Source organism: Dendrobates tinctorius, unplaced genomic scaffold (genome assembly GCF_039654945.1).
Source record: "Dendrobates tinctorius isolate UK_male_01 unplaced genomic scaffold, ASM3965494v1 ptg000082l, whole genome shotgun sequence".
In the NCBI taxonomy this organism is placed as follows: Eukaryota; Metazoa; Chordata; class Amphibia; order Anura; family Dendrobatidae; genus Dendrobates; species Dendrobates tinctorius.
Genome location: NW_027361750.1, coordinates 16,254,094 through 16,278,003, shown reverse-complemented (window position 1 = coordinate 16,278,003; position 23,910 = coordinate 16,254,094). Strand labels below are relative to the sequence as shown.

At 42.9% G+C, this 23,910-nt stretch overlaps 1 protein-coding gene across 4 annotated transcripts in view; it reads right to left on the bottom strand.

Moving 5' to 3' along the window:
• Nucleotides 1–23,910, bottom strand: part of ASPH (aspartate beta-hydroxylase) — a 303,702-nt gene that overhangs the window by 140,421 nt on the left and 139,371 nt on the right. For 3 of the 4 annotated variants that reach the window (XM_073583934.1, XM_073583936.1, XM_073583935.1), the window contains one exon: nucleotides 12,485–12,520. In XM_073583934.1, coding sequence (XP_073440035.1) covers nucleotides 12,485–12,520 — 36 coding nt within the window. Of the gene's footprint in view, nucleotides 1–12,484; nucleotides 12,521–21,236; nucleotides 23,467–23,910 lie in introns of those variants that run through there. The other variant, XM_073583937.1, reaches the window with a different exon arrangement.

The window sequence follows — 23,910 nt, the reverse complement described above, 5'->3', positions numbered from 1 at the left end:
TCTCTGACCTCAGCCTGCCTCCTCAGCATTTCTCTCTGTCCTCAGGTTGTCTAGTGACTAGTCAGCTTTCCTCTCTGTCATCAGGTCATCTACTCAGCATTCTTCTGTTTCCTCAGGCTGCCTCCTCAGCACTACTCTCTCTGCCCAGGCCATCTCTTCAGTGTTAAGGCACGATGCAACATTGAACATGACAATATGCCCTGGACTAAGGGCAGATCAGTATATCTTACAAGGTGCTATCTGGGTAGTTAAACGGAACCTGTCACATCCCCAAACGCTATTAACCTGCAGATATGGGGCTAATCTGCAGGTTAATAGCGTTCCAAAGCTACCTGCCACTGCGCTGAAAGCCCGGCTACTGGGAGGAAGTGAACTTTATTCCACCTGGCAGCCAGCAGATTTCAATCATAGAAGCGCTGCTTCAGTAACTGCTCAATTCATACTGACAGCCGGGTTTCGGGTTGCGCCTTGATGACTGAAAATCGGAGACTTCAGGGAGGAATAATGTTAATTTCCTCCCAGCAGCTAGGCTTTCAGTGAAGTGGATGCACGGCTTTGGAATGCTATTAACCTGCAGATTTACCCCAAGTTAATAGCGTCAACCTGCAGGTTAATAGCGTTTGTTGACATGACAGGTTTCTTATAACTCTTTAATGACATTTCCCTTTTCAATCTCCTATCCACCATCAATATGCATTAAAAGTAATTTAATCAGTTACTCACCTTCCCATGCTCCAGTGCCGGCTCTCTACTGTTGCTCCGATCTTTGCTTACAGGCTGGAGCAGTGATGTCATGTCTGTAGCACAGATGACCGCTGCAGCCAATCACTTCAGCTCAACGTCTCAAAATTTGATGCTAAAACCAATTTTGCAATTGGGCTTCATTGAAATTTTTGAACATATTGTATTTTAAAGACCTTTTGTTTCCCAGCACATTCAATTTTCATGTGGTCTGTGGTCATAATTCAGCACAGAGGAGTTCAGAAAAACATAGATAAAATAGTTTCAAATTCCTCCCCACCAGACCATCATACCGGCGTTACTGATGGATTTGCAGTTTATTCATTCTGTAGCGAGCAATAGACAGTACAATGCAGATGTTATACCAGGCATTTGATGCTGAATTTTTAATGAAACCCAATTGAATATATGATTTCTAGCCCCAAAGTGCATGTATTTAAGTAGCAAAAACAAAATTGTCCTGAAGGTAGACAACCTCTTTAAGGCCTTCACACACATTACATGAAAATGTGCAGCTGTACGATCATTCATCAATGGACCCAAATATATTTCAGGCTGGATTTTTGCAGCCGATGAAGCAGACCAGGCTGACCATCACCTGGCAAAATCTCATGTGATCATTGTTTTGAACGATAATGAATGTTTGTCTGTCAGTCATCGGAGCAAACAAATGATTCATAAAAACAGCTAATGTTATTCGTTGTGGTCAAAATCGGCTATTTTGGAAAACTTTTATTTAGAGGGAACTCTAGAGTCGAAGAAGGAGTCTGATTACTTTGAAACGCGTTGACAAACTATTTTGAACTATCCTCATGGATCATTGACCAGAAAACCAGCAGCGAGGAGTAAATCCACTTTCCCAACAACTTGACAAGTTCTATATTTTGGTGGGTGCCGCAGCAGCTGATACAAGGCGGACATAGTGGTTCTGTCATATAAACCCCATAAGGTGAGCACATAATTCACACTTACCATTCTGTTTTACCTGGATAAGACCCTATTTACGCATCATTTGGATAAAACAGACACATTTGTCTAATTATTTTTAGCAGACTTTTATTTCCAATGCGTATGATAAAATGCGGTGAGATGACGATCCTTAGTTATCCAGAACACGAAAATGCACCGTATAGAAATGGCTCAAAGAAAGCTTGATTTCTGGGGCCACCTACTGGACACTTTAAGAAGGTTTTAATCCTTGGTGAGGTATGGTGTTGCGCTACTCCTGAATCACAAATTTACATTGTGATCTACTAATCCTGATGAGCTCAGTCAGTGATAATGTATCGCATATGACTTTAGAGACCAACCACAGCTATTACAGAAATATCATGGTTCCTGGACATCTGCTCAGTATATTTGTAACATGTGTTTACCATGTACCAGTGTATCACCATTTAACAACATATATATATATTCTAGAGAGAATGGACCCCACTAGTAACGATATTTCTATAATTATTTATCCTATAAGTGGGTGCACATACTAATGTGCTTCATTGGTTGCTATTAGTGACTGTTCATCAAACGAGTCAGGAGGGTTAATAATTAGCACACTGCTCGTGCTTCTGAAGACCCCAAATCTGAAGACCCCAAATGAGATAACAGGCCAGTTTGCATGATACTAAAATTCCTTTTAACAATCATTTGGCCCAAAATCGACAGCCATAAAGCAAGACGAGCATGCCTGTGCCAATCTTTTCTATAAAATTGAAATGAAAGGGATTGAATCAAATCAGGACCCAAGTTAAAATAAAAGTAATGCATACTCACATTCTACAGCAGTGCCTTTCCAGCGATATCCATTCCACTGTTCCTGTAGCGTAATGTGACATTGTTGTGTTACGTGGCGGCTGCAGCCAATCAGTTCCACTCTTTGGCTGCAGCTAATCAATATTCCGATGTCTGCTCCAACAAAACAGTAGAGGCTGCAGTTAACGAGTGGCCGTTGATTGGCTGCAGACAGGATGTGACACAACAATTACAATATATACTCGAATATAAGCCGAGATTTTCAACTCATTTTTTAAGGCTGAAAGTCACTCTCTTGGCTTATACTAGAGTCATATACCAAGGGGTGGGCGGGGGAGGGGGAGCGCAGGTGTCAGATCATACTTACCCCTCCTGGCGTGGTCTCTGCAGCCCTTGCTTCTCCCATGGTCTCCGGCGCCTGTGTTCAGCGTTCACGTGGTACCGCTCATTAAAATAATGAATATGCACATATTCATGACTTTAATGAGCGGTACCACGTGACCGCTGGACACTGGAAAAACTGCAGTGCCAGAGACCATTGGAGAAGCAGGGGCTGCAGAGACCGCGCCAGGAAGGAGTCTATGGTGCATCTTATGGGGTCATAACCTTTATGGAGCAGCATATGGGGCATATTAATCTATGGAGCATCTTATGGGGCCATTATTAACATTAGTGCAGCATTAAATGGGGCGTATTTTGTATGAAGCATCTTATGGGGCCATCATGAACTGTATGGAGCATTATCAAGGGCTCCTGATTCAATATGGATATTCAAAAACATTTAACCTACTAATGTCTCAATTAATTTTACTTTTATTGGTATCTATTTTTATTTTTGAAATTTACCAGTAGCTGCTGCATTTCCCACCTTAGGCTTATACTCGAGTCAATAAGTTTTCCCAGTTTTTTTGTGGCAAAATTAGGGGCTTTGGCTTATACTCGGGTCGGCTTATACTCAAGTATATACGGTACACATCACTCAGTATTGAACAACCCCTTTAAGTTTTTGAATCAAAGAACTACTTGCTGCTGACATCTGCATGGAGCAATTAAATGTGGCTAAGGGTCTGGTTCACATTATGTTGAAGGGGTTTTTCCATGAACAAAAGTACATTTTAATCAATAGATCCTGGGATAATAATAATTTCAACAATTGGATGTGTTTAAATGAAATGCTCCTGTGCTGAGATAATCTTATAAAGGTGTCCCTGCTGCATACTGTGTAATGGCTGTATCTAACCATGCAGGAAGATAGTCTGATCATACCACAGTTCCAGGGCAGCGGAGGAAGCAAAAGAGTACCGTATATACTCGTGTATAAGCTGTTTTTCAGCACATTTTTTTGTGCTGAAAACACCCCCTTGGCTTATACACGAGTCACGGTCCCAGGAAGCCGGCAGGGAACGGGGAGCGGTAGAGCAGCGTGTAAGAGACAGGAGCCTGCAGGGGAGGGGGGGCTGTGGAACTGCGGGTCAAAGAGCCAGGAGCCGGCGGCTGTGGCTAAAACCTGTGCCGCAGCCATCGGCTTCCAGGACACATACTCACCTGCCTGTGCGCCCTCGGTGAGACGGTAACACTGCATCTCGTTCCAGGTGCCGGCGCCAGCAGCTGTATTCCAGCCAAGTGGTCATGTGGTACCGCTCATTAAGGTAATGAATATGCACTGCTCTCCACTCTCATAGGCATGAAGCGCATATTCATTACCTTAATGAGCGTTACCACGTGACCGCTCGGCTGGAAGAGAGCTGCTGGAAGCCAGAACAAGATGCAGTGCCACCGAGGGAGCGCAGGCAGGTAAATAGGATGTTTCGCTTTTTTTTTAACAGGAATCATACATAGGGATAAGGGGATAAGGAGCAGCCATGCATACCAGGAGAGAGAGGACTGGAAAGCCATGCATAAAGGACAGGGACCGGAGAGCCATGCATAAAGGATAGGGATTGGAGAGCCATGCATACAGGATAAGGACTGGAGAGCCATGCATACAGGATAGGGACTGGAGAGCCATGCATACAGGATAGGGACTGGAGAGCCATGCATACAGGATAGGGACTGGAGAGCCATGCATACAGGATAGGAATTGGAGAGCCATGCATACAGGATAGGGACTGGAGAGCCATGCATACAGGAAAGGGACTGGAGAGCCATGCATACAGGATAGGGACTGGAGAGCCATGCATACAGGATAGGTACTGGAGAGCCATGCATACAGGATAGGGACTGGAGAGCCATGCACACAGGATAGGGACTGGAAAGCCATGCATACAGGGGGACTGTGTTATGGATGAGTCACCGAAGGAGGAAAAAACAAAAATAATAGCTAAGTCCAGAAAACCAGAGAAGTTGGAAGCTATCGGATTGCAGACCCCTGAACCTATCCACAACAAATAGCAGTAGCCGTGGGGGGTTCCTACGGTGCCCTAGACCCCTCGATCACAGCCGGAGAACTAAATTAGCCTAAAGACAGAAAGGGGAAATCTAAACTGCCCCAGAGCAGACCCCAAAGCAATAGGCAGCCCCCAACATATAATGACTGTGAAGCAAGATGAAAAAACACTAACACAGATAGAAAGATAGGTTGAGCAAATGATGGGGCCCAAGCTAACTAAATAGGACAGGATAGAAAAGCTGCTGTCTGCAATCTGCAAAAACCCTATCCAAAAATGAACCAACAGACTGACAGGAAAAACAGGCCCTTAAGTCACTAGGCTTCAAAAAGACTATATCAGCACTCAGGTATATTCTGAAGACAGAGCCAGAGATCAACAGATCAGAGACAAAAATGGAATTCAGCTCACCCCCGGCCGGGGATGGCTGAACTCCAAAAAACAAGGCAAACAAAACCAGAACTAAAGTGTACAAAAGGCTGAGCAAAACTTAGCTTTGAGAAGCAGAAATCAGACTGGTCTCCAAGAATCCAGCAGGAAAATCACCGGCAAGGCAGCAGGGCGTCGGCTGCCTTACATCCAGTCATAAGTGCCTGTGACCCAGTCATCATCTACCTGCTCAGCTGTTTGGTACTCAGCCTCACTACCTTCCTTCGCCAGAAGAGGGAGTTCATCAGACCTCACTGGTGAAGGGAAAAATGAACTCACAACAGTACCTCCCCCTTGAGGAGGGGTCATCGAACCCTCATCCATGCCACCAGGGCGATCAGGGTGAGCCCGATGAAAGGCACGCACCAATCTTTCGGCATGAATATCAGAGGCAGAGACCCAGGAATTATCCTCCTGACCATAACCCTTCCACTTAACCAAATACTGGAGTCTCTGTCTAGCCAGACGGGAATCCAGTATCTTCTCTACCTCATACTCCATGTTACCTTCAACCAATACAGGGTCAGGAGGTGCCACCCCAGGAACTACTGGTTCAACAAACCTCTTCAACAAAGACTTATGGAACACATTATGAATCTTAAACGTGACAGGAAGAGCCAACCGAAAAGAGGCCGGATTAATAATCTCCAAAATCTTGTAAGGTCCAATAAATCTAGGCTTAAACTTAGGAGAAGCCACCTTCATAGCGATATTTTTTGATGACAACCAAACCATATCACCCACCTTAAACTGGGGACCAATGGACCTATGCCGGTTGGAAAACCGCTGGACATTTTCCTGGGAGAGAGACAACTTATCCACCACTTGGTCCCAGATCTGGTGCATTCTCTCCACCACAGTGTCAACACCTGGGCAGGCAGAAGGCTCCACCTGCCCTGAAGAAAATCGAGGATGAAACCCAAAGTTACAAAAAAAGGTGACATCAAAGTGGCAGAACTAGCTCTATTATTTAAAGCAAATTCGGCCAAGGGCAAAAATGAAACCCAATCATCCTGATCAGTGGAAATAAAACATCTCAAATACGACTCCAAAGTCTGGTTTGTTCTCTCCGTCTGCCCGTTGGTCTGAGGGTGAAACGCAGAGGAGAAGGACAACTGAATTCCCAGCTTGGAACAGAAAGTCCTCCAAAATCTAGACACAAACTGAACTCCTCTGTCAGACACAATGTTCTCAGGAATTCCGTGCAAGCGAACTACCTGTTGCAAAAACAAGGGCACCAACTCAGAGGAAGATGGCAACTTAGGGAGTGGTACAAGATGGACCATCTTAGAGAATCTATCACAAATCACCCAAATAACGGTCATTCTCTGAGAGACAGGCATATCAGAGATAAAATCCATTGAAATATGGGTCCATGGCCTCTTGGGCACCGGCAAAGGCATCAACAACCCACTAGAGCGAGAACAAGGTTTAGACCGGGAGCAAGTCCCACAGGACTGCACAAAATTCCTGACATCACGAGACAAGGCGGGCCACCAAAAAGACCGACTCACCAGATCTCTAGTACCAAAAATACCTGGATGACCAGCCAATGCAGAGCAATGAACTTCAGACATCACTCTCTTCCTCCACTGGTCAGGAACAAACAACTTTCCACTGGGACAACGCTCAGGTTTGTCCTCCTGAAACTCTTCCAGAGCACGTCTCAAATCGGGTGAGATGGCAGAAAGAACTACCCCCTCGCCTAAGATGGTAGCAGGCTTGGTCACAACAGGAGAATCAGCAAAGAAACTCCTAGAGAGGGCGTCTGCCTTGACATTCTTAGTGCCAGGAAGAAAAGAGACCACAAAATCAAAATGTGTGAAAAACAAAGCCCACCTAGCCTGTCTAGGATTCAAGCGTTTGGCCGACTCCAGGTAAACCAAATTCTTGTGGTCAGCAAGGACCACAACCTGGTGCTTAGCTCCCTCCAACCAATGTCTCCACTCCTCAAATGCCCATTTCATGGCCAACAGTTCCCGATTCCCCACATCATAGTTACGTTCGGATGGGGAGAACTTTTGGGAAAAGAAAGCACAGGGATTCATTTTAGATGTCACAGGATCTTTTTGGGACAAAACAGCTCCTGCACCAATCTCAGAGGCGTCCACCTCTACCTGAAACGGGAGTGAGACATCAGGTTGCCGCAGAACCGGAGCAGAAGTGAATCTTCGCTTCAGCTCCTGAAAGGAAGAAACAGCCTCCGGAGACCAATTCAGCACATCAGCATCCTTCTTAGTCAAATCAGTCAAAGGCTTGGCAATACTAGAAAAATTAGCTATAAATTTCCGATAAAAATTAGCAAAACCCAAAAACTTCTGGAGGGCCTTCAAAGTGGGCTGAACCCAATCATAAATTGCCTGTACCTTGGCCGGGTCCATTTCAATAGTTGACGGAGACAAAATGAATCGCAAAAATGATATCCTCTGTACCCCAAAAAGGCATTTCGATCCCATGACATACAGGGAATTCTCCCTCAAAATCCGGAACACAGTCCAAACATGTTCCACATGAGAGTCCCAATCCTTGGAAAAGATCAAAATATCATCCAGATAGATAATCAAAAATTTATCCACAAAGTCTCGGAAAATATCGTTCATGAAGGATTGGAAGACAGAAGGGGCATTAGTGAGCCCAAAAGGCATCACCAGGTACTCAAAATGTCCCTCCGAAGTATTAAACGCCGTCTTCCATTCATCCCCATGCTTAATGCGAATAAGATTATACGCCCCCCTGAGGTCAAGCTTGGTAAACCAGCAAGCACCTTTAACTCTGGAGAATAGATCAGAAATCAGGGGTAACGGATACTGATATTTAACAGTAATTTTGTTGAGGGAACGATAGTCAATACAAGGCCTTAATGAACCATCTTTTTAAGCCACAAAAAAAAAACAGCACCTAAGGGTGAAGAGGATGGTCTAATATGACCCTTCTCCAACGACTCCTTAATATAGGATCGCATAGCCTCGTGCTCGGGTACAGATAAATTGAAAAGCCGACCCTTGGGAAATTTACACCCCGGGCTCAGCTCAATTGCACAGTCATAACTCCTATGAGGAGGCAAAGACGCAGACTCATTCTCACTAAATACATCATAAAAGTCAGCCAAACAGTCAGGAACATCATGCGACTGGGGAGAGGTGGAGAAAACAGGAGCATCACTAAGGGCACACCGACAACCCCAACTCACCACAGACACAGATTTCCAATCCAAAACTGGATTATGGATTTGCAACCAGGGAAACCCCAGAACAATGGTATCATGCAAATTATGCAACACCAAAAATCTGCAATTTTCTTGATGGTCTGGGGCGACCCGCATTACCACCTGGGTCCAAAACTGAGGTTTATTTTTCGTCAAAAGAAGTCGCATCAATACCCCTCAAAGGGATAGGCGTCCGCAAAGGCGTCATAGGAAATCCACAACGTTTAGCAAAATCCAAGTCCATCAGGTTCAGAGCTGCTCCCGAATCCACAAAAGCCTTGGCGGAAAATGTGGACAGGGAGCAGATCAGAGTAATTGCCAGAAGAAACTTAGGTTGAACACCACCCACAGAAAACGTGTGAGCACAACGTTTCTCTCGTTTAGGGCAGACAGAAATAATATGCGAGGCATCTCCACAAAAAAAACACAGCTTATTATGCCTTCTGAACTCCTGACGTTGCGCCCTGGACAAAACTCTATCACATTTGATAGGTTCAGACATTTGTTCAACAGGTGGCAACACCTCTCGTGCAGTCTTGCGTTCACGCAAACGACGATCAACCTGAATGGATAATGACCTAGAATCGTCAAGACCAGAGGGAACAGGAAATCCCACCATAGTATCTTTTACGGTTTCTGACAAACCTTTCCGAAAGAGAGCTGCCAAGGCATCATCATTCCAGGTAGTAAGGACCGCCCACTTTCGGAATTTTTGACAGAACAACTACAGAATCCCGACCCTGGCTCAATGCCAACAGGGCCTTTTCAGCCTGATCAATAGCATTAGGTTCATCATACAACAACCCCAAGGTTTGAAAAAATGCATCCACATTATTTAGAATAGGATCATCAGGTTTCAAAGAAAACGCCCAATCCTGGGGATCGCCGCGCAGCAAAGAGATGACAATTTTAACCCACTGCGCGGAGCTCCCCGACGAGTTAGGCTTCAAGGCAAAAAATAATTTACAATTATTCTTGAAATTCAAAAATTTAGACCGATCCCAAAAAACACATCAGGAGTGGGGATCTTTGGCTCAGCAGCATGTGAATGAGTAAGATAGGCGGAAATTCCCCGCACTTCCGCAGCGAACTGCTCCACACGATCAGACAATTGCTTCATCTCCATTGAGAGAAAAACAAATTACCCCTACGGCCTCAGAGATATTGAGGAAAAAATATACACAAAGAAATTCTGACACCTTTTTTTTTTACAATTCTTTCCTGCTATTGAGTACCCTAGGGTCTGCGGTATGGCCGGTGATTCTGTTATGGATGAGTCACCGAAGGAGGAAAAAACAAAAATAATAGCTAAGTCCAGAAAACCAGAGAAGTTGGAAGCTATCGGATTGCAGACCCCTGAACCTATCCACAACAACTAGCAGTAGCCGTGGGGTGTTCCTACGGTGCCCTAGACCCCTCGATCACAGCCGGAGAACTAAATTAGCCTAAAGACAGAAAGGGGAAATCTAAACTGCCCCAAAGCAGACCCCAAAGCAATAGGCAGCCCCCAACATATAATGACTGTGAAGCAAGATGAAAAAACACTAACACAGATAGAAAGATAGGTTGAGCAAATGATGGGGCCCAAGCTAACTAAATAGGACAGGATAGAAAAGCTGCTGTCTGCAATCCGCAAAAACCCTATCCAAAAATGAACCAACAGACTGATAGGAAAAACAGGCCCTGAAGTCGCTAGGCTTCAAAAAGACTATATCAGCACTCAGGTATATTCTGAAGACAGAGCCAGAGATCAACTGATCAGAGACAAAAATGGAATTCAGCTCAACCCCGGCCGGGGATGGCTGAATTCCAAAAAACAAGGCAAACAAAACCAGAACTAAAGTGTACAAAAGGCAGAGCAAAACTTAGCTTTGAGAAGCAGAAATCAGACTGGTCTCCAAGAATCCAGCAGGAAAATCACCGGCAAGGCAGCAGGGCGTCGGCTGCCTTATATCCAGTCATAAGTTCCTGTGACCCAGTCATCATCTACCTGCTCAGCTGTTTGGTAATCAGCCTCACTACCTTCCTTCGCCAGAAGAGGGAGTTCATCAGACCTCACTGGTGAAGGGAAAAATGAACTCACAACAGGACTGGAGAGCCATACATCCATACATACAATGACAGGGACTGGGGACAGGGGAGCCATGCATACCACATAGGGATGTGGGGACAATGCATAACCGGCTTATACTCGAGTCAATAAGGTGACCCAGTTTTTCGTGGCAAAAGTAGGTGCCTCGGCTTATACTCGGGTCAGTTTATACTCGAGTACATACTGTATACAGATATTACAGCATGGGATCACAGGTGATTCTTTCTGTGGGGTAAAACATTTCTGTGCCTGTTTTAAAATTTTAAAATAATGCCTTACTTCAAAGAAAGAATCGTTTGTGACGCCCTGCTGTAATGTCTGTATCCTCTCTTTTCCTCCCCCCCCCTGCCCAGGAGCTGTGGTATGATCAGACCATGTTCCTGTACAGTCAGATACAGGCATTACACAGTACACAGCAGCGGCACATTTATAAGATTATCTCAGCACAGGACATTTTATTTAATTGTGGAAGTTATTATTATTCCAAGATCTAGTGATTAAAGTGAACTTTTGTTCTTGGGAAAACCACTTTAAGGCTGTGTGCCCACGTAGCGATTTTTAAGCGTTTTTGCAGCGATTTTCGGCACGAAAACACTGTAAAAACGTTTAAAAATCATGTACAGAACGCCCCCCATGCATTCCTATGGCATTCCGCACATGCTGTGCTAATGCTGCGCTTTTTTCCGCAGCGGAATTGCATCGCGGAAAAAATCGCAGCATGCTCATTCTTTTGTGCGGAATCGCAAAGAATTGCCATGATTCCGCACCCATAGGAATGCATGAGAATTGCTTACTTCCCGCATGTGGCTATGCCCACCATGCGGGAAGTTAAGCGTCTCATGTGCGGTTGGTATCCACGGTGTGGAGGAGAGGAGACTGTCCTCCAGGCCCTGGGCACCATACCCCTGTAAAAAAAAGAATAAAAAATAAAAAATCGGGGTATATTTAGCTTCCGATGTCCCGCGCTGCATTCCCGGCCTAAGCGTTCCCAGTAATGCCTTGCGGCAAGGTCCTGTAATGACGTGGTCTCGCAAGATCGCTATAGCAACGCGAGACTACGTCATCACAGGCCTCGCAAGGCATTACTGGGAACGCTGAGGCCCGGGAATGCAGCGCGGGACGCCGGAAGGTAAATATACCCCGATTTTTTTATTTTTTTTTAGCATTTTAACATTCTATCTTTTACTATTGATGCCGCATAGGCAGCCTCAATAGTAAAAACCTGGTCACATTTGTCAAACACTGTTTGACGAGTGTGACCAACCTGTCAATCACTTTCCAAGCAATGCTTCAAATCGCTTGGAAAGTGCTTGAATATCGCACGCGAAAATCGCGGCAAAATCGCGATCACAATCGCGGTAAAATCGCGGTGAAATCGCGCGGAAAAAAACGCGCGATTTCTGGGAAGGAGTCCGGTTTTTAATGAGCGTTTTAAAACGCTACGTGGGCACATAGCCTAAAAGTCTCTGATATATATGCTAGGAAGCCTCAAAAAGAGGCCTGAAATGTATAAGGATATTCCTTTTTTTTGTGCATTCCCCTAGCGCCCTTGCCAGGAGGGTTTGGGGGCGGACCTGCCTAAAAAAGATGTTACCTGCACGACTCCTGGGATAAAGCGTTTATGATCACCAGTCACTGTAAATTCACCTTCATAAGTGTAACAACCAAGTCTCATCAATGTGCAACACTTGTGGGGAAACAAACTGTCCATATGGTAAATAGCACATAAATCACGCACATCACCAGCCTGTTCATCCTAAATCTACAAGTAAGGAATGCCTCTAAGTATAGCACAATCTGTGATTATCTGTCATTTGTTATTCCTCACAATTGTGAACACAGTAAACAGATACATTATTCATGAAGAAATCCTTCTACCTTTCTCCTTTTTCTCCTGTGACGATGATTCACCTCCTAGAAAAGAAAAAAATACAAGAACATGATGAAAAAAACCTGCACAAGGCTGAATTCACACACAAGTTTTGTTCCAAATGCTATGCAAACTTCTGAACAAACGTTATATCTGACCGAGGAAGCCTTACAATCGTGAATTGTTGAGTGCTGAAAGGGGTGGTCCAAAATCCAAAGTAAGCTGCCCCCAGTAACAGCATGTTGGGCACGACTGATGCAGAGGCAACAGTAAACCCAAAGATTCTTATGCAAAGGGACACTTTGAGAGAAGCTTTAGCATTGAACAGTTGCTTAAATAGAACCTGTGACCTCCAGAAACACTGTCCACCGGCAGATTAACCCTTTACTTGCAGGTAAATAGTGTTAAAATCCTGCTATACCGGAAGCACATTACAGGACGAAATGAACATATATCCTCTCTGTAGCCGCTCTCTTCCAGTCATTGGGGCGGTGCCAGGAGCTGTTATAGTCACCATTAACAATACTGTGAACACAGCTGTAGTCACTCCCTGGGACACTGATTGACAGCCAGCTCTGTATCTACACACTGCACACAAACTCTGCGGAGCTGCTGTCAATCAATGTTCCAGGGAGTGATTACAATGCTGTCACTGTATAGTCAGCGGTGACTGTACCCGCTCCCTGCACCACCCGAATAACGCAAGGCAAGTGGATCTAGGGAAAATAGAAGTTCATTTTTTTCCCTGTAGCTTTGCTTCCAGTGTTGTAGGTAGGCAGGTTTTTAACGCTATTTACCTACAGACTAACCATATATCTACAAGTAAGGCCGGGATCACACATGCGAGAAACTCGGACGAGTCTCGCATCATAATACCCGGCACTGCCGCCGGCACTCGGGAGTGGAAATACATGCAGCCACACGCTACGCTCCCGAGTGCCGGCGGCAGTGCCGGCAGGTATTAAGATGCGAGACTCGTCCAAGTTTCTCACATGTGTGATCCCGGCCTAAATAGCATTTCTGGTGGTGAAAGGCTCCGTTTAAGTCATATGACCTCCACAGATAAATATCAGCAGAAAGGATCTTGCTTTAGACCTTGATGACTTTCATAATGGCATCATCATTGGATGCCCCCTTTACAAGCCTGTTATTTTTTGCTAGAGTTGCCGTGGACAATTGTGTATGTGATTGTTAGGCTGGAGAAACACTAGTGTGTAAAAAAGGGCCGATGTTCATCCAGTAAAGTGGGACAAGTGTCATGCGATTACAATGAGATTTTTCTCACCTAGCGTCTGCATTCCATGCATATTCAATCCATATTCAATGCGATTTTAACATAGAGTTACTGTATGTAAAAAATTATGTCATTTAAAGCTAGTTTTCTAACTAATAAATCAATCTTATGTATACTGTAGATAGAAAAAAAACAAAGCTATGAACTGGGATATAAATTGGTGTGCATGCAGCATGTACAGTAAGTGCATGTTCCCACTAGTCACTAAACAGAAAAAAACAAAGACAGGAACATAATGATTCAATACCCTGCAGTAAATAAATAACATAGTGCATGAAAATAATATAGGGTGCTTAGTTAACATGGTTTTTGATAAAAAAAAAAAATGCAAAAGCCATCCCACCTCTTTACGGTGACCGTAATTGTGACAGTCCTATCTATAATATCAAAAACCTTACCGTTGGCCAAGTAATATGCATATGGATAAGATATACAAGTGCTTCTCACAAAATTAGAATATCATCATATAGTTAATTTATTTCAGTTTTTCAATACAAAAAGAGAATCTCATATATTATATAGCGTCATTACAAACAGAGTGATCTGTTTCAAGTGTTTATTTCTGTTACATACACTAGACCACTAGATCAATAAGAAGGGGATCACTGTGGGACCTCCATTTGGATTACGGTGGACCGGTGTGGATTATTATTATTAATTTTTAATAAATGTGTGAAAAGGGAAATTGTCAGGGAGTGATTTTTACAAATAAAAAACTTTTCTGTGTGTTTCTTTTGACTATGGGGTTAGTAATGGGGGTGTCTGACAGACACCTCTCCATTACTAACCCCCAGGGCTTGATGGCATCGGGAAGAGCTGAGGCTAAGCAACAGAATTCACGCATCTAAAGGATGCGGCATTTCTGAGGCAGCTGAGGGCTGGTTTTATTAGGCTTGCAAAGGGCCAATATCTATGGTCCTTCCAAGCCTGCTAAAATCAGCCCAAAGCTGTCTGATTAGCCTTTGCTGGTTATTAAAAATAGGGGGGACTCTCATCATTTTTTTTTAGGGTGCCTCCTTTTTAAATAACTGGTAAAGACTATGCAGACAGCAGTGAGGTGATATTAGTAGGCTGGGAAGCTCCATGGTTATTGGGCCCTTCCCAGTCTGATAGCCTGCAGCTGTCTATTTTCCCATAGCTAGTTATTAAAAATCTGGGGGACCCCACAGTTTTGTTTTTTTTTTTATAAATAATGTATTTAATAGGTTAAATATAGGTAATCTTTAGAATAGAAGATTGGTAAGGTATTACTTTTATTACTTCACATTTTAAATGGATTTCAAAAGATTTTGAGTGGCTAAGTGATCCTTTTAGGATCCAGTTCAGATACTGCCAGTGGGCATCACTCTTGCCTTTAAGCTTTGAATTGCTGGGTCTAATCTGACCAAGGGTTATAGCTGCATGGAATATGCATGTGTTTCCACCATGTACTCTATTTGACTCGCACTGTCAATTGGCTTCCTATGATTTCCTAGTGAATTTTGGGAAACAAACGCATGGTGGCCAGTGACCTGTCTGTCTTTGTTTCACCTCTATACAAGGTTGATTTTCAAACATCTGCCTGGATCATAATATGCCTTGTCTCACCCCAATCGCCTGGTCTGCCAGCTCCGATCAGGAGACCCATCAGTCGGGCTGTGTATTGTGATCAGAGCAAATCGCATGTTTCATGGATGTGTTAAACTGGCCTGTGGTCATTAGTAGTGCTCTGTTTCTGCCCATATCCATATACTGTATAGGCTATTGCTTAGTCAGATGCATATTGCCAGTATTCAGATGATGGGTACCTCAGTTTATATAGGTGATACTTCACTCCCATTTATTGTTCTCAGATCTTATTACTTGCCAACTAAGATCCATTAATTCAGAGCTGTGATCTGTGACTACAGTTTAGGTATACTGCATGCAAGTAGCCAGAGACACACCTCCTGTCCCATGCTTGATTTAGGCTTCTACTTTCACTATCCCCCGCAGTTCTACTTTCTCAGAGGTGGGCTTATTTATCACAAACTCACCAGATGGTCAGTGCTAGGAGATATGGTCGAGTGATATCAACATACAGTACATGCTCTAGTTTAGATATAGCCACAAATATAACAAACATAGAGGTTGAGGAGATTTCTACAACTCAGACAAGCACTCCAGACACAACTTCTTAGGGTTCAATATATTTCTATCTACACTCTCAGAGGAGTTCTTCATAGCCAATGGCCCAATCATTAGGAAATGTTCACTTAGCTCTTCATTGGCAGAGGAGAGGTAAGAGGACTCTTTCCTCCCTTACAAATGAGGAATTAATGGAGGCACTAAAATCCCTCAAGCATGTTTCACCATGGATTAATAATAGACTAATTCAACTTAATACATGTATATTACACCAATGCTACTTATAGTGTTTTCCCACGAACAAAGTTTTAAAGTTGATTTTAATCAGCAGCACTTTTGAAGACTTGGCTATACTAATAGATCACAGACTGCACATGAGTCAACAGTGTGTTGCAGCAGCAAAAGAGGCAAACACAGTTCTGGGAAGTATCACTAGAAGCATAGAGTTTAGATCTCGTGAAGTAATTATCCCCCTCTACTGCTCCTTGGCTAGGCCTCATCTGGAATACTGAGGGGCACATTTTAAAAAAGACATTGAAAAACTGGAGCAAGTTCAGGGAAGAGCCACCAGGATGGTGAGCGGACTGCAAAGTATGGCCTATGAGGAATGGTTAAAGGGTCTGGGAATGTTAAGCTTTCAAAAAAAGGTTGAGGAGACTTAGGGTATGTGCACACGCTGCGGATTCTGCTGCAGTTCCGCAGCGTTTTTGGCCCTGCGGATCTGCAGCAGTTCTGCAGACATGGTACAGTACCATGTTATCCTATGGGTTTTCAAAACCGCTGTGCTCACGCTGCGGTTTTTTCCGCGCGGTTTTCAAACCGCAGCATGTCAATTCTTTCTGCGGATTCTGCAGCGGTTTGGCACCTGTTCCATTGTCCAGGTCTCAAACCGCAAGGGAAAAACAGCAGGCAAATCCGCAGGTCACTATACCTGCGGATCCACGCGGAAAAACCCGCATTGTGTGCACATAGCCTTAATAGCTGTCTACAAATATCTGAATGAATATCACAGTGTAGAGGGATCATCCTTATCATTTGCACATGGAAACACGAAAAGCAATTGAATGAAAATGAAAGCGAGAAGATACAGATTAGATATTATAAAAAAAACTTTTTCACAGTGAGGGTGATCAATGAGTAGAACAGGCTGCCACGATAGATGTCGAGTTCTCCTTCAATGGAAGTCTTCACAAAGAGGCTGGACAGACATCTGTCTGATGGTTTATTGAATCCTGTATTGAGCAGTGGGTTGGACACGATCACCCTTGAGGTCCCTTCTAACGTTAACATTCTGATTCTTTGAATAGGTCTTTGAATCATAATAATTTGCACAACTGGGTGTGTAAAAAAAAAAAAATGTTCCTGTGCCGAGATAATCTTATAAATGTATCCGTGCTATGTGCTGTGTAATGGCTGTGTCTGACAGTGCAGGAACATGGTCCGATCATACCACATTTCTTTGGGCAAAGGAAGGCACAAAAGAGAGTATAAAGACAGGACAGCATGGGATCACAGCGATTCTTTTTGGGAGATAATTAAACAAAAAACAGGCAGGGAAATGCTTTATCTCAAAGAAATAATTATTTATGACCTCCTGCTGTAATGTCTGTATAATGTATACTTTTTTTTTTTTACTTCCGCCTCTGCTCAAGAGATGTGGTATGATCAAACCCCGTACAGGCAGACGCAACCATAACAAAATACACAGCAAGGACATATTTCTAAGATTATCTCAGCACAGGAACAATATATTTAACACATCCAATTGTGGAAGTTTTTATTATTCCAAGATCTATCGATTAAAATGAAATTCATTGGTGGGAAATCCTCTTTAACTCCCATATGTTGTAATAAAAAGGAAAGAATTCCCCCATCAAACTTTCTTAGGTATGGGAAAGGCAGGCTTTATTCACCCAGTGGGGCAGTGTGTTGTAGTGACAAGTTTGTGGTTAATCTCCTTAATGTGATTTTCCATTCTTCAATACCGTGCTCGCCTTTAATGTTTGTTGTTAGATTTCGAGGTCCAGCCCCATTATCCCCGTATTCTAATTTGAGAAATGCTGTTCATAGCTATGAAACTGATCCAGGATGTGATGGTTGCATGGTAGAACTCCCAGTCGAGCACAATGGATGAATGTAATGAGAAACCTCTTTAATATAGGAAAGGATGCCGTATAAAAAATAGACGCTCCACACATCAATTTGATAAGGTAATGATACTTTGGCATTAGTTACTTGTCACACATGTTTCATCACAACAACGGAGAGGACGCTTTAATATCTCACATCCCGAGGAGACACTCAACTCTTGTTTCTCAGGTGGATAAGGTGGAGTGTTCAGCCGGCATATACTGTATCTAAAGTATGTGAGCACCTTTAGTACCGTGTTTCCCCGAAAGTCCTTCAATGGTAAGGCCTCCCCCGAATGTAAGGCAGGGTTGGGGGCCGCTGTGAAATGTAAGGCCCTTACCTTTGGGCCGCCGCTGTCCCCCATTGGGTCCCCAGGCTCCAGAGGTGTCCTCAGGTGCAGCTGGGCGGGTCCAGCGCTCATGGGGTTAACTCGCCGTGTTAACCCCGCAATCCGCCCAGCTCAACAGCTCATTGGCCGCCCCTGTTCCCCACGTCACCGCCGGCCCCCGGCTCGAGCACTGATTGGTCCAGCAGCTCGGGCTGTAATTGGCCGCCCCAGCCCCACGTCACCGCTGTTTCCCTGCTGATTGGCACAGCGTTCCCTGCAGCACAGGCCTTCCGCACCCACAGCCGCACCGCAGAGGAAAACGTCCAGCATTTAAAAACCAAGTAGGGAAACATGTACTGTATAGGGTATGGGGCTGTGTGCAGTGGGATACGGCACTGTTATGGGGTGTGGGGCTGTGTGCAGTGGGATACGGCACTGTTATGGGGTGTGGGGCTGTGTGCAGTGGGATACGGCACTGTTATGGGGTGTGGGGCTGTGTGCAGTGGGATACGGCACTGTTATGGGGTGTGGGGCTGTGTGCAGTGGGATACGGCACTGTTATGGGGTATAACAGCATGTTAATAAATGTTAATTTATTGGTTAAAAAGAAATTGTCATTTTTTTTCTGCTAATGTAAGACCTCCCCCGAAAGTAAGACAGGGTGGGACTTTTTGGGGTAAAATTAATGTAAGACAGGGTCTTACTTTCGGGGAAACACGGTATGCAGATGGCCAATCTTAGAACTTAGGCTTGTTTTTGGTTTCTTACCATCAAAACCTGAAGAAAGGCCTATAACCAAAATTGGAAAATGGAAGCAGTTTTGTCTGGCTGATGTTACAAGAAAACAAGGTGAATTAAACAACCTTTAGAGTGAATGTGGTTTTTCAGTGCAGGAATGAATGTGTCGCATGGATTTATGTCTTTCTACATCAACTAAGTAATGTGCTCCTCAAACCATTAGGGGGGCATCACAGTCATGGACCAGACCCACTCACAAGTCAATAAAACTTTCACACTCCTTATCTATGAACTGTTCCAATATTTATGGCCTCAGCTGTTTCTCCCCTTCCCATACTGATAGCTGTCTGTCATGTCACTTGTCTTATCTATTGTATTATTCCTGTGCCCTCTTATGCATAAATATGTGACTCTTCAGATTGTGTTTTTCTATGCCTGATGAAGAGATCAAAGTAGTCGCGAAAGCTTGCAATCTGTTATCTTTTAATAACTGAAAAGATGGTATCAACTACTAAGTATTCTCAAATTTTAATATTTTATGTAGTATTAACAACCCAGTTCTCGATCTGTCTTTTCTACACTTCAATGAACTGGTATTTGATTTTTTTTTCCAGATTTTTAATGATGCTTTATTCAACAGGGTTATTTAAAGTCTTGTATGGATTTCCCTCATTCAGCACTGAAGAAGTTGGTTAACCCAGAGATACAGAGGAGGCGTCTTTCCCTTTCTTATTATCTCCATCATCCAGGTTATAGGTATACAGGTTATAGGTAAGGGCGGCACGGTGGCTCAGTGGTTAACGCTGCAGCCTTGCAGCGCTGGGGTCCTGGGTTCGAATCCCACCAAGGACAACATCTGCAAGGAGTTTGTATGTTCTCCCCGTGTTTGCGTGGGTTTCCTCCCATATTCTAAAGACATATACTGATAGGGAATTTAGATTGTGAGCCCCATCGGGGACAGTGATGATAATGCATGCAAACTGTAAAGCATCAGACAATAGCTTCAAACATTCATTGTACATATATATATGTACTTCTATTTTATGTGTTTTTGTAATTTTTTTACATCACTTTATTCAATGATATATATTTAAGATGTTTATTCATTGATGTTACTAGACTATATCTTTAGATGAGAAAAGTGTCTTACTTTTAGCCGTTATGTAGGTATTTTTCCAGCTTTCAGGCCATTTTAAATGTTTTTAATTAGGTTTTCCCCTCCGTTGTTTATTATTGGTGACTTTAATAAAATGTAATTATTTAGCTGTGCCAATAATGTGATGGCGTATGTTACGTGTTACAGAACCACTTAGCACCCAGAATATGTTGTGCAGTTATATGTATGTATAATAGGTTCTATGTGAGATGCATGTCCCTAATGCATCAGCCCACAGGCTGCACCCCTGGGCAGAGGGGACACGATATTCTCCTTTTGTCCGCCCTCCCCCCCACCTTTGTAATTCCCACAGTAAACATCCGCAGGCTCCGGCCACCTGCGGCTTTTGTAATGCATGTCTGGCCTGCCGCTTTTCTATTGGCCTGCCCTCTGTATCTGTGTGATATATTCTGTGTCCTGTGAGTAAAGTGTTGTCAGACTGGGAATATGTGGAGAAGCAGTGATCTTTTATATGCGCCCATGTAACCAAGGAATTCCAGCCAGCGTCATTCATTCAGACTCCAGCCAACGAAGAGCGGACCTCTGAAAACACGGGGTGGTACTCAAAGAGGCACCCCAGCCAGGGTAGACCCCGTTACAGCATATATTCTTTTTCTTCACTTCATGCACAATGTGCTGTACAGACCACAAGCATCTGCAACAGTGTAAGAGATTATTCCCAAGAGTGAAAGTTATCACCTATTCTGACGATTGGTGGTGGGATCCAACCTCTTGGAACCCCAATTGATCTCTTGACCAAGGGTCTGAAATACATGGTTTGCCCCCCTGACTTCTCCATTTATTCTTAATGGAACAGCCAGAAAAAGCTGAGCACTGATCTCTGCTGTATCAGGCAATCTTTTATCTAAATTGTACATTCCCACCAGATGAATTCAGAGGGACAAGTGTTCAGATCAACTCAAAACGGTTTAAAAAAAAAAAAAAAAAGCTTTAAACATTGAAATAAAGAAAAAAAAAATCTAAATCCAATAATGACACAGAGATGGCTTACTCTTCTGTATTTTATTTCAGACAAAAATACGAGAGAGCATTACTGTACATTATCTTGAAAATCCTATAAACCTCATCAAGGTTGGCACACTTTCATAAAACACCAAGCTTTGAAAAATTCAGTAAAAGGGATAAACAAGCTCCAAGTAAAATCATCTCACAGCATTATGCGTTCCTAAGATGAGCAGCAACCTATGTTTATTATCACATACAAACACGACAACTTGTGTCACGCAATCATTCGTCTGGAAAACGATTAGCTATATAATGCATTAGGCAAAAATGTAAACCTCCATTTTTAATATTTATTTTTTTCATTAAAGACATAAAAATAAGCAACTGCAAATGGTTATCTTTGATCCCTCTCATAAAATATGGCTCTGTTATAAACACGTTAGTAAATCACAAAATAAAGTTGACTGTTCTTTTACACAATATAAGAAGAAAAAAAAATAAAAATCACATCTTTGGAAGATTATTGCTCATCCTCCCAATCCTGGAGTGATACATGTATGAAAATAGTTATACCGTCTCTGCAAGTATGACCAATGGCCATGTTTTAAGGATTATTAATCTATAGTAGGTAGAGCTACCGTGTACACAATGGTGTTGGGTTTCAGGTAAATATATGGCTAGTGGTAAATAACCCGTGAAATCAAAGAAAATCGGCTTTAAAAGACAAATATGTATCGGATTCTTCTATACAGTGGGCACAGTAATTATTGGGGTCAGGAAAATGGAGCCTACAAGTCCGTCTGGGGGTTGTGATATGAAGCATGTGGCACCTCAGAAGTCAAGCACAAGTATGATCTTGATTTCCAAAGAAAAACTGTTAACTCTTCTTGTAATTTTTTTTATTTTAGTGGAGTCTTTAAGTTTCTACCCAATCAACATATTGGGACACCCTTAAAACAAAGCTTGGGAGTTACTTCAAAAAGGAATCTACAGTGAGAGGAGAATGGAAAACATCTTTTAATATTACAAAAAAAAGTGCCCGACAAGAAATTTAGCTATTCCGTTTCCTGGGACACCAAATTTAGTTCAAGTTTTAGTTTCTACAAATACCACATTTTATCTTAGAAAATCTTCACGTGATCCTACTCCTGGAGGAGCAGTGACTGAGCCACCCACACAGGACGCATCTTCAGAGTACGTAAATCTACAGCTTATGTTGTGGGACACCTATCAAGCCAATGTCCAGACATCCAGAGTCTTAATACAAGGCCATGATTCCAGAACACTTTTCACAGTTGCCAAAATGTACGAGGAGGCATCGTCCACTTTGAAGGTCTACTCTGTACCGTCAACATTGGCTCAATATCAGAACGTGCTACTCACACTATGTATGTGTCCTTTACCCCTGAGTACTGTCCAGCCTGACAGAGGAAGAGATCAGTAGAAAAATACTATAAGTCTGAGAACCAACCTCAGAACACAGTTGCTATATCATTAATAAAAACATCAGAAAGCAGTGATTGTCTATGCATAGCCAAAAGAGAAGGTCCCGACGGGCTCAATTATTTGATACTTGATCACTAGAATAAGAAAGTAGAACAAAACATGGGTCAACATGTTATGTAGATCAACCAGAAACCCCTATGTGGTAATATATTGTAGCCTAAATGTCATTGAACACAAACACTGACGTAGAAATTGTGCTGGTAAAACACAAGAACATGGAGAACACACATTTTTCTACATAAAAAAAAAACACAAGTTTTGATTTGTTAGTGTTACAAATAACATCCATTTAGTCATTATAAATTACACAAGCTCACGCAAAGCCTACAAGAAGGTCTAGCTATATACCCACAACATACATTAACATCTAAAAACCAGACCCACTTCTTCTACCTCATAAATAGAATATTAACAAAAACTGTCCATTAAGACATGGAGAAGGGTACAAACAAACGCAACGACAAAACAGAAACACAAGAAAAACCCACACACATCTTGGCTAGAGATTGGAAAAAAAAATCAAAATCTATTTAAAAAAAAACCTAATGCTTTAAAAAGATATTCAAACATAAAAATGTGTACCCTAAAAAAAAAAAAAACCTATAGAAATAATCTAATAGAAATAGTGTTCTCTCCCAGAGACTCAGGAACTGCTGCTGTGTAATATACTTCATGGGTTCCATTAAACCCTCTGTTCCCTTGAGAAGTATTTGGTTAGGGCTGGTCCTCTTGATGTAGGGGCAGGCTTTTTGAACTTCTTAAGCATCTGTAAAAATAAGGGGAGATCTAAATTAAGGACCAACCAAATACATATGAAATAATTTTACAAGTCAAAAAATAATATAATAATGCTATTTACAGGTCAGATTTGCCTGATTTCACGTTATTCTTTGGAAATGTAGGCATAAGAGACTTGCGTTGGGTGGTACTCTACCTGGAGTGTGCATAACCACCCACCCCACCAAAAATAAATAGAAATTGAGATACAACCATTTACTTAAAACTATGTTAATATGTTTCCATCTCTCAAGATCTAGTATCAACTCTAAGGAGCCATCCCACGACCACAGATGAAAGACAAATGAGTCTTATGAACCTGGGCCATCTATAACTTGGTCCACCCTTAGTCACAAGTCCTCACTATTAGCAAAACGCAATCTCAAGAGTAATACCCAGCATGGCCTACTATGAGATATAAAATAATCTTGGT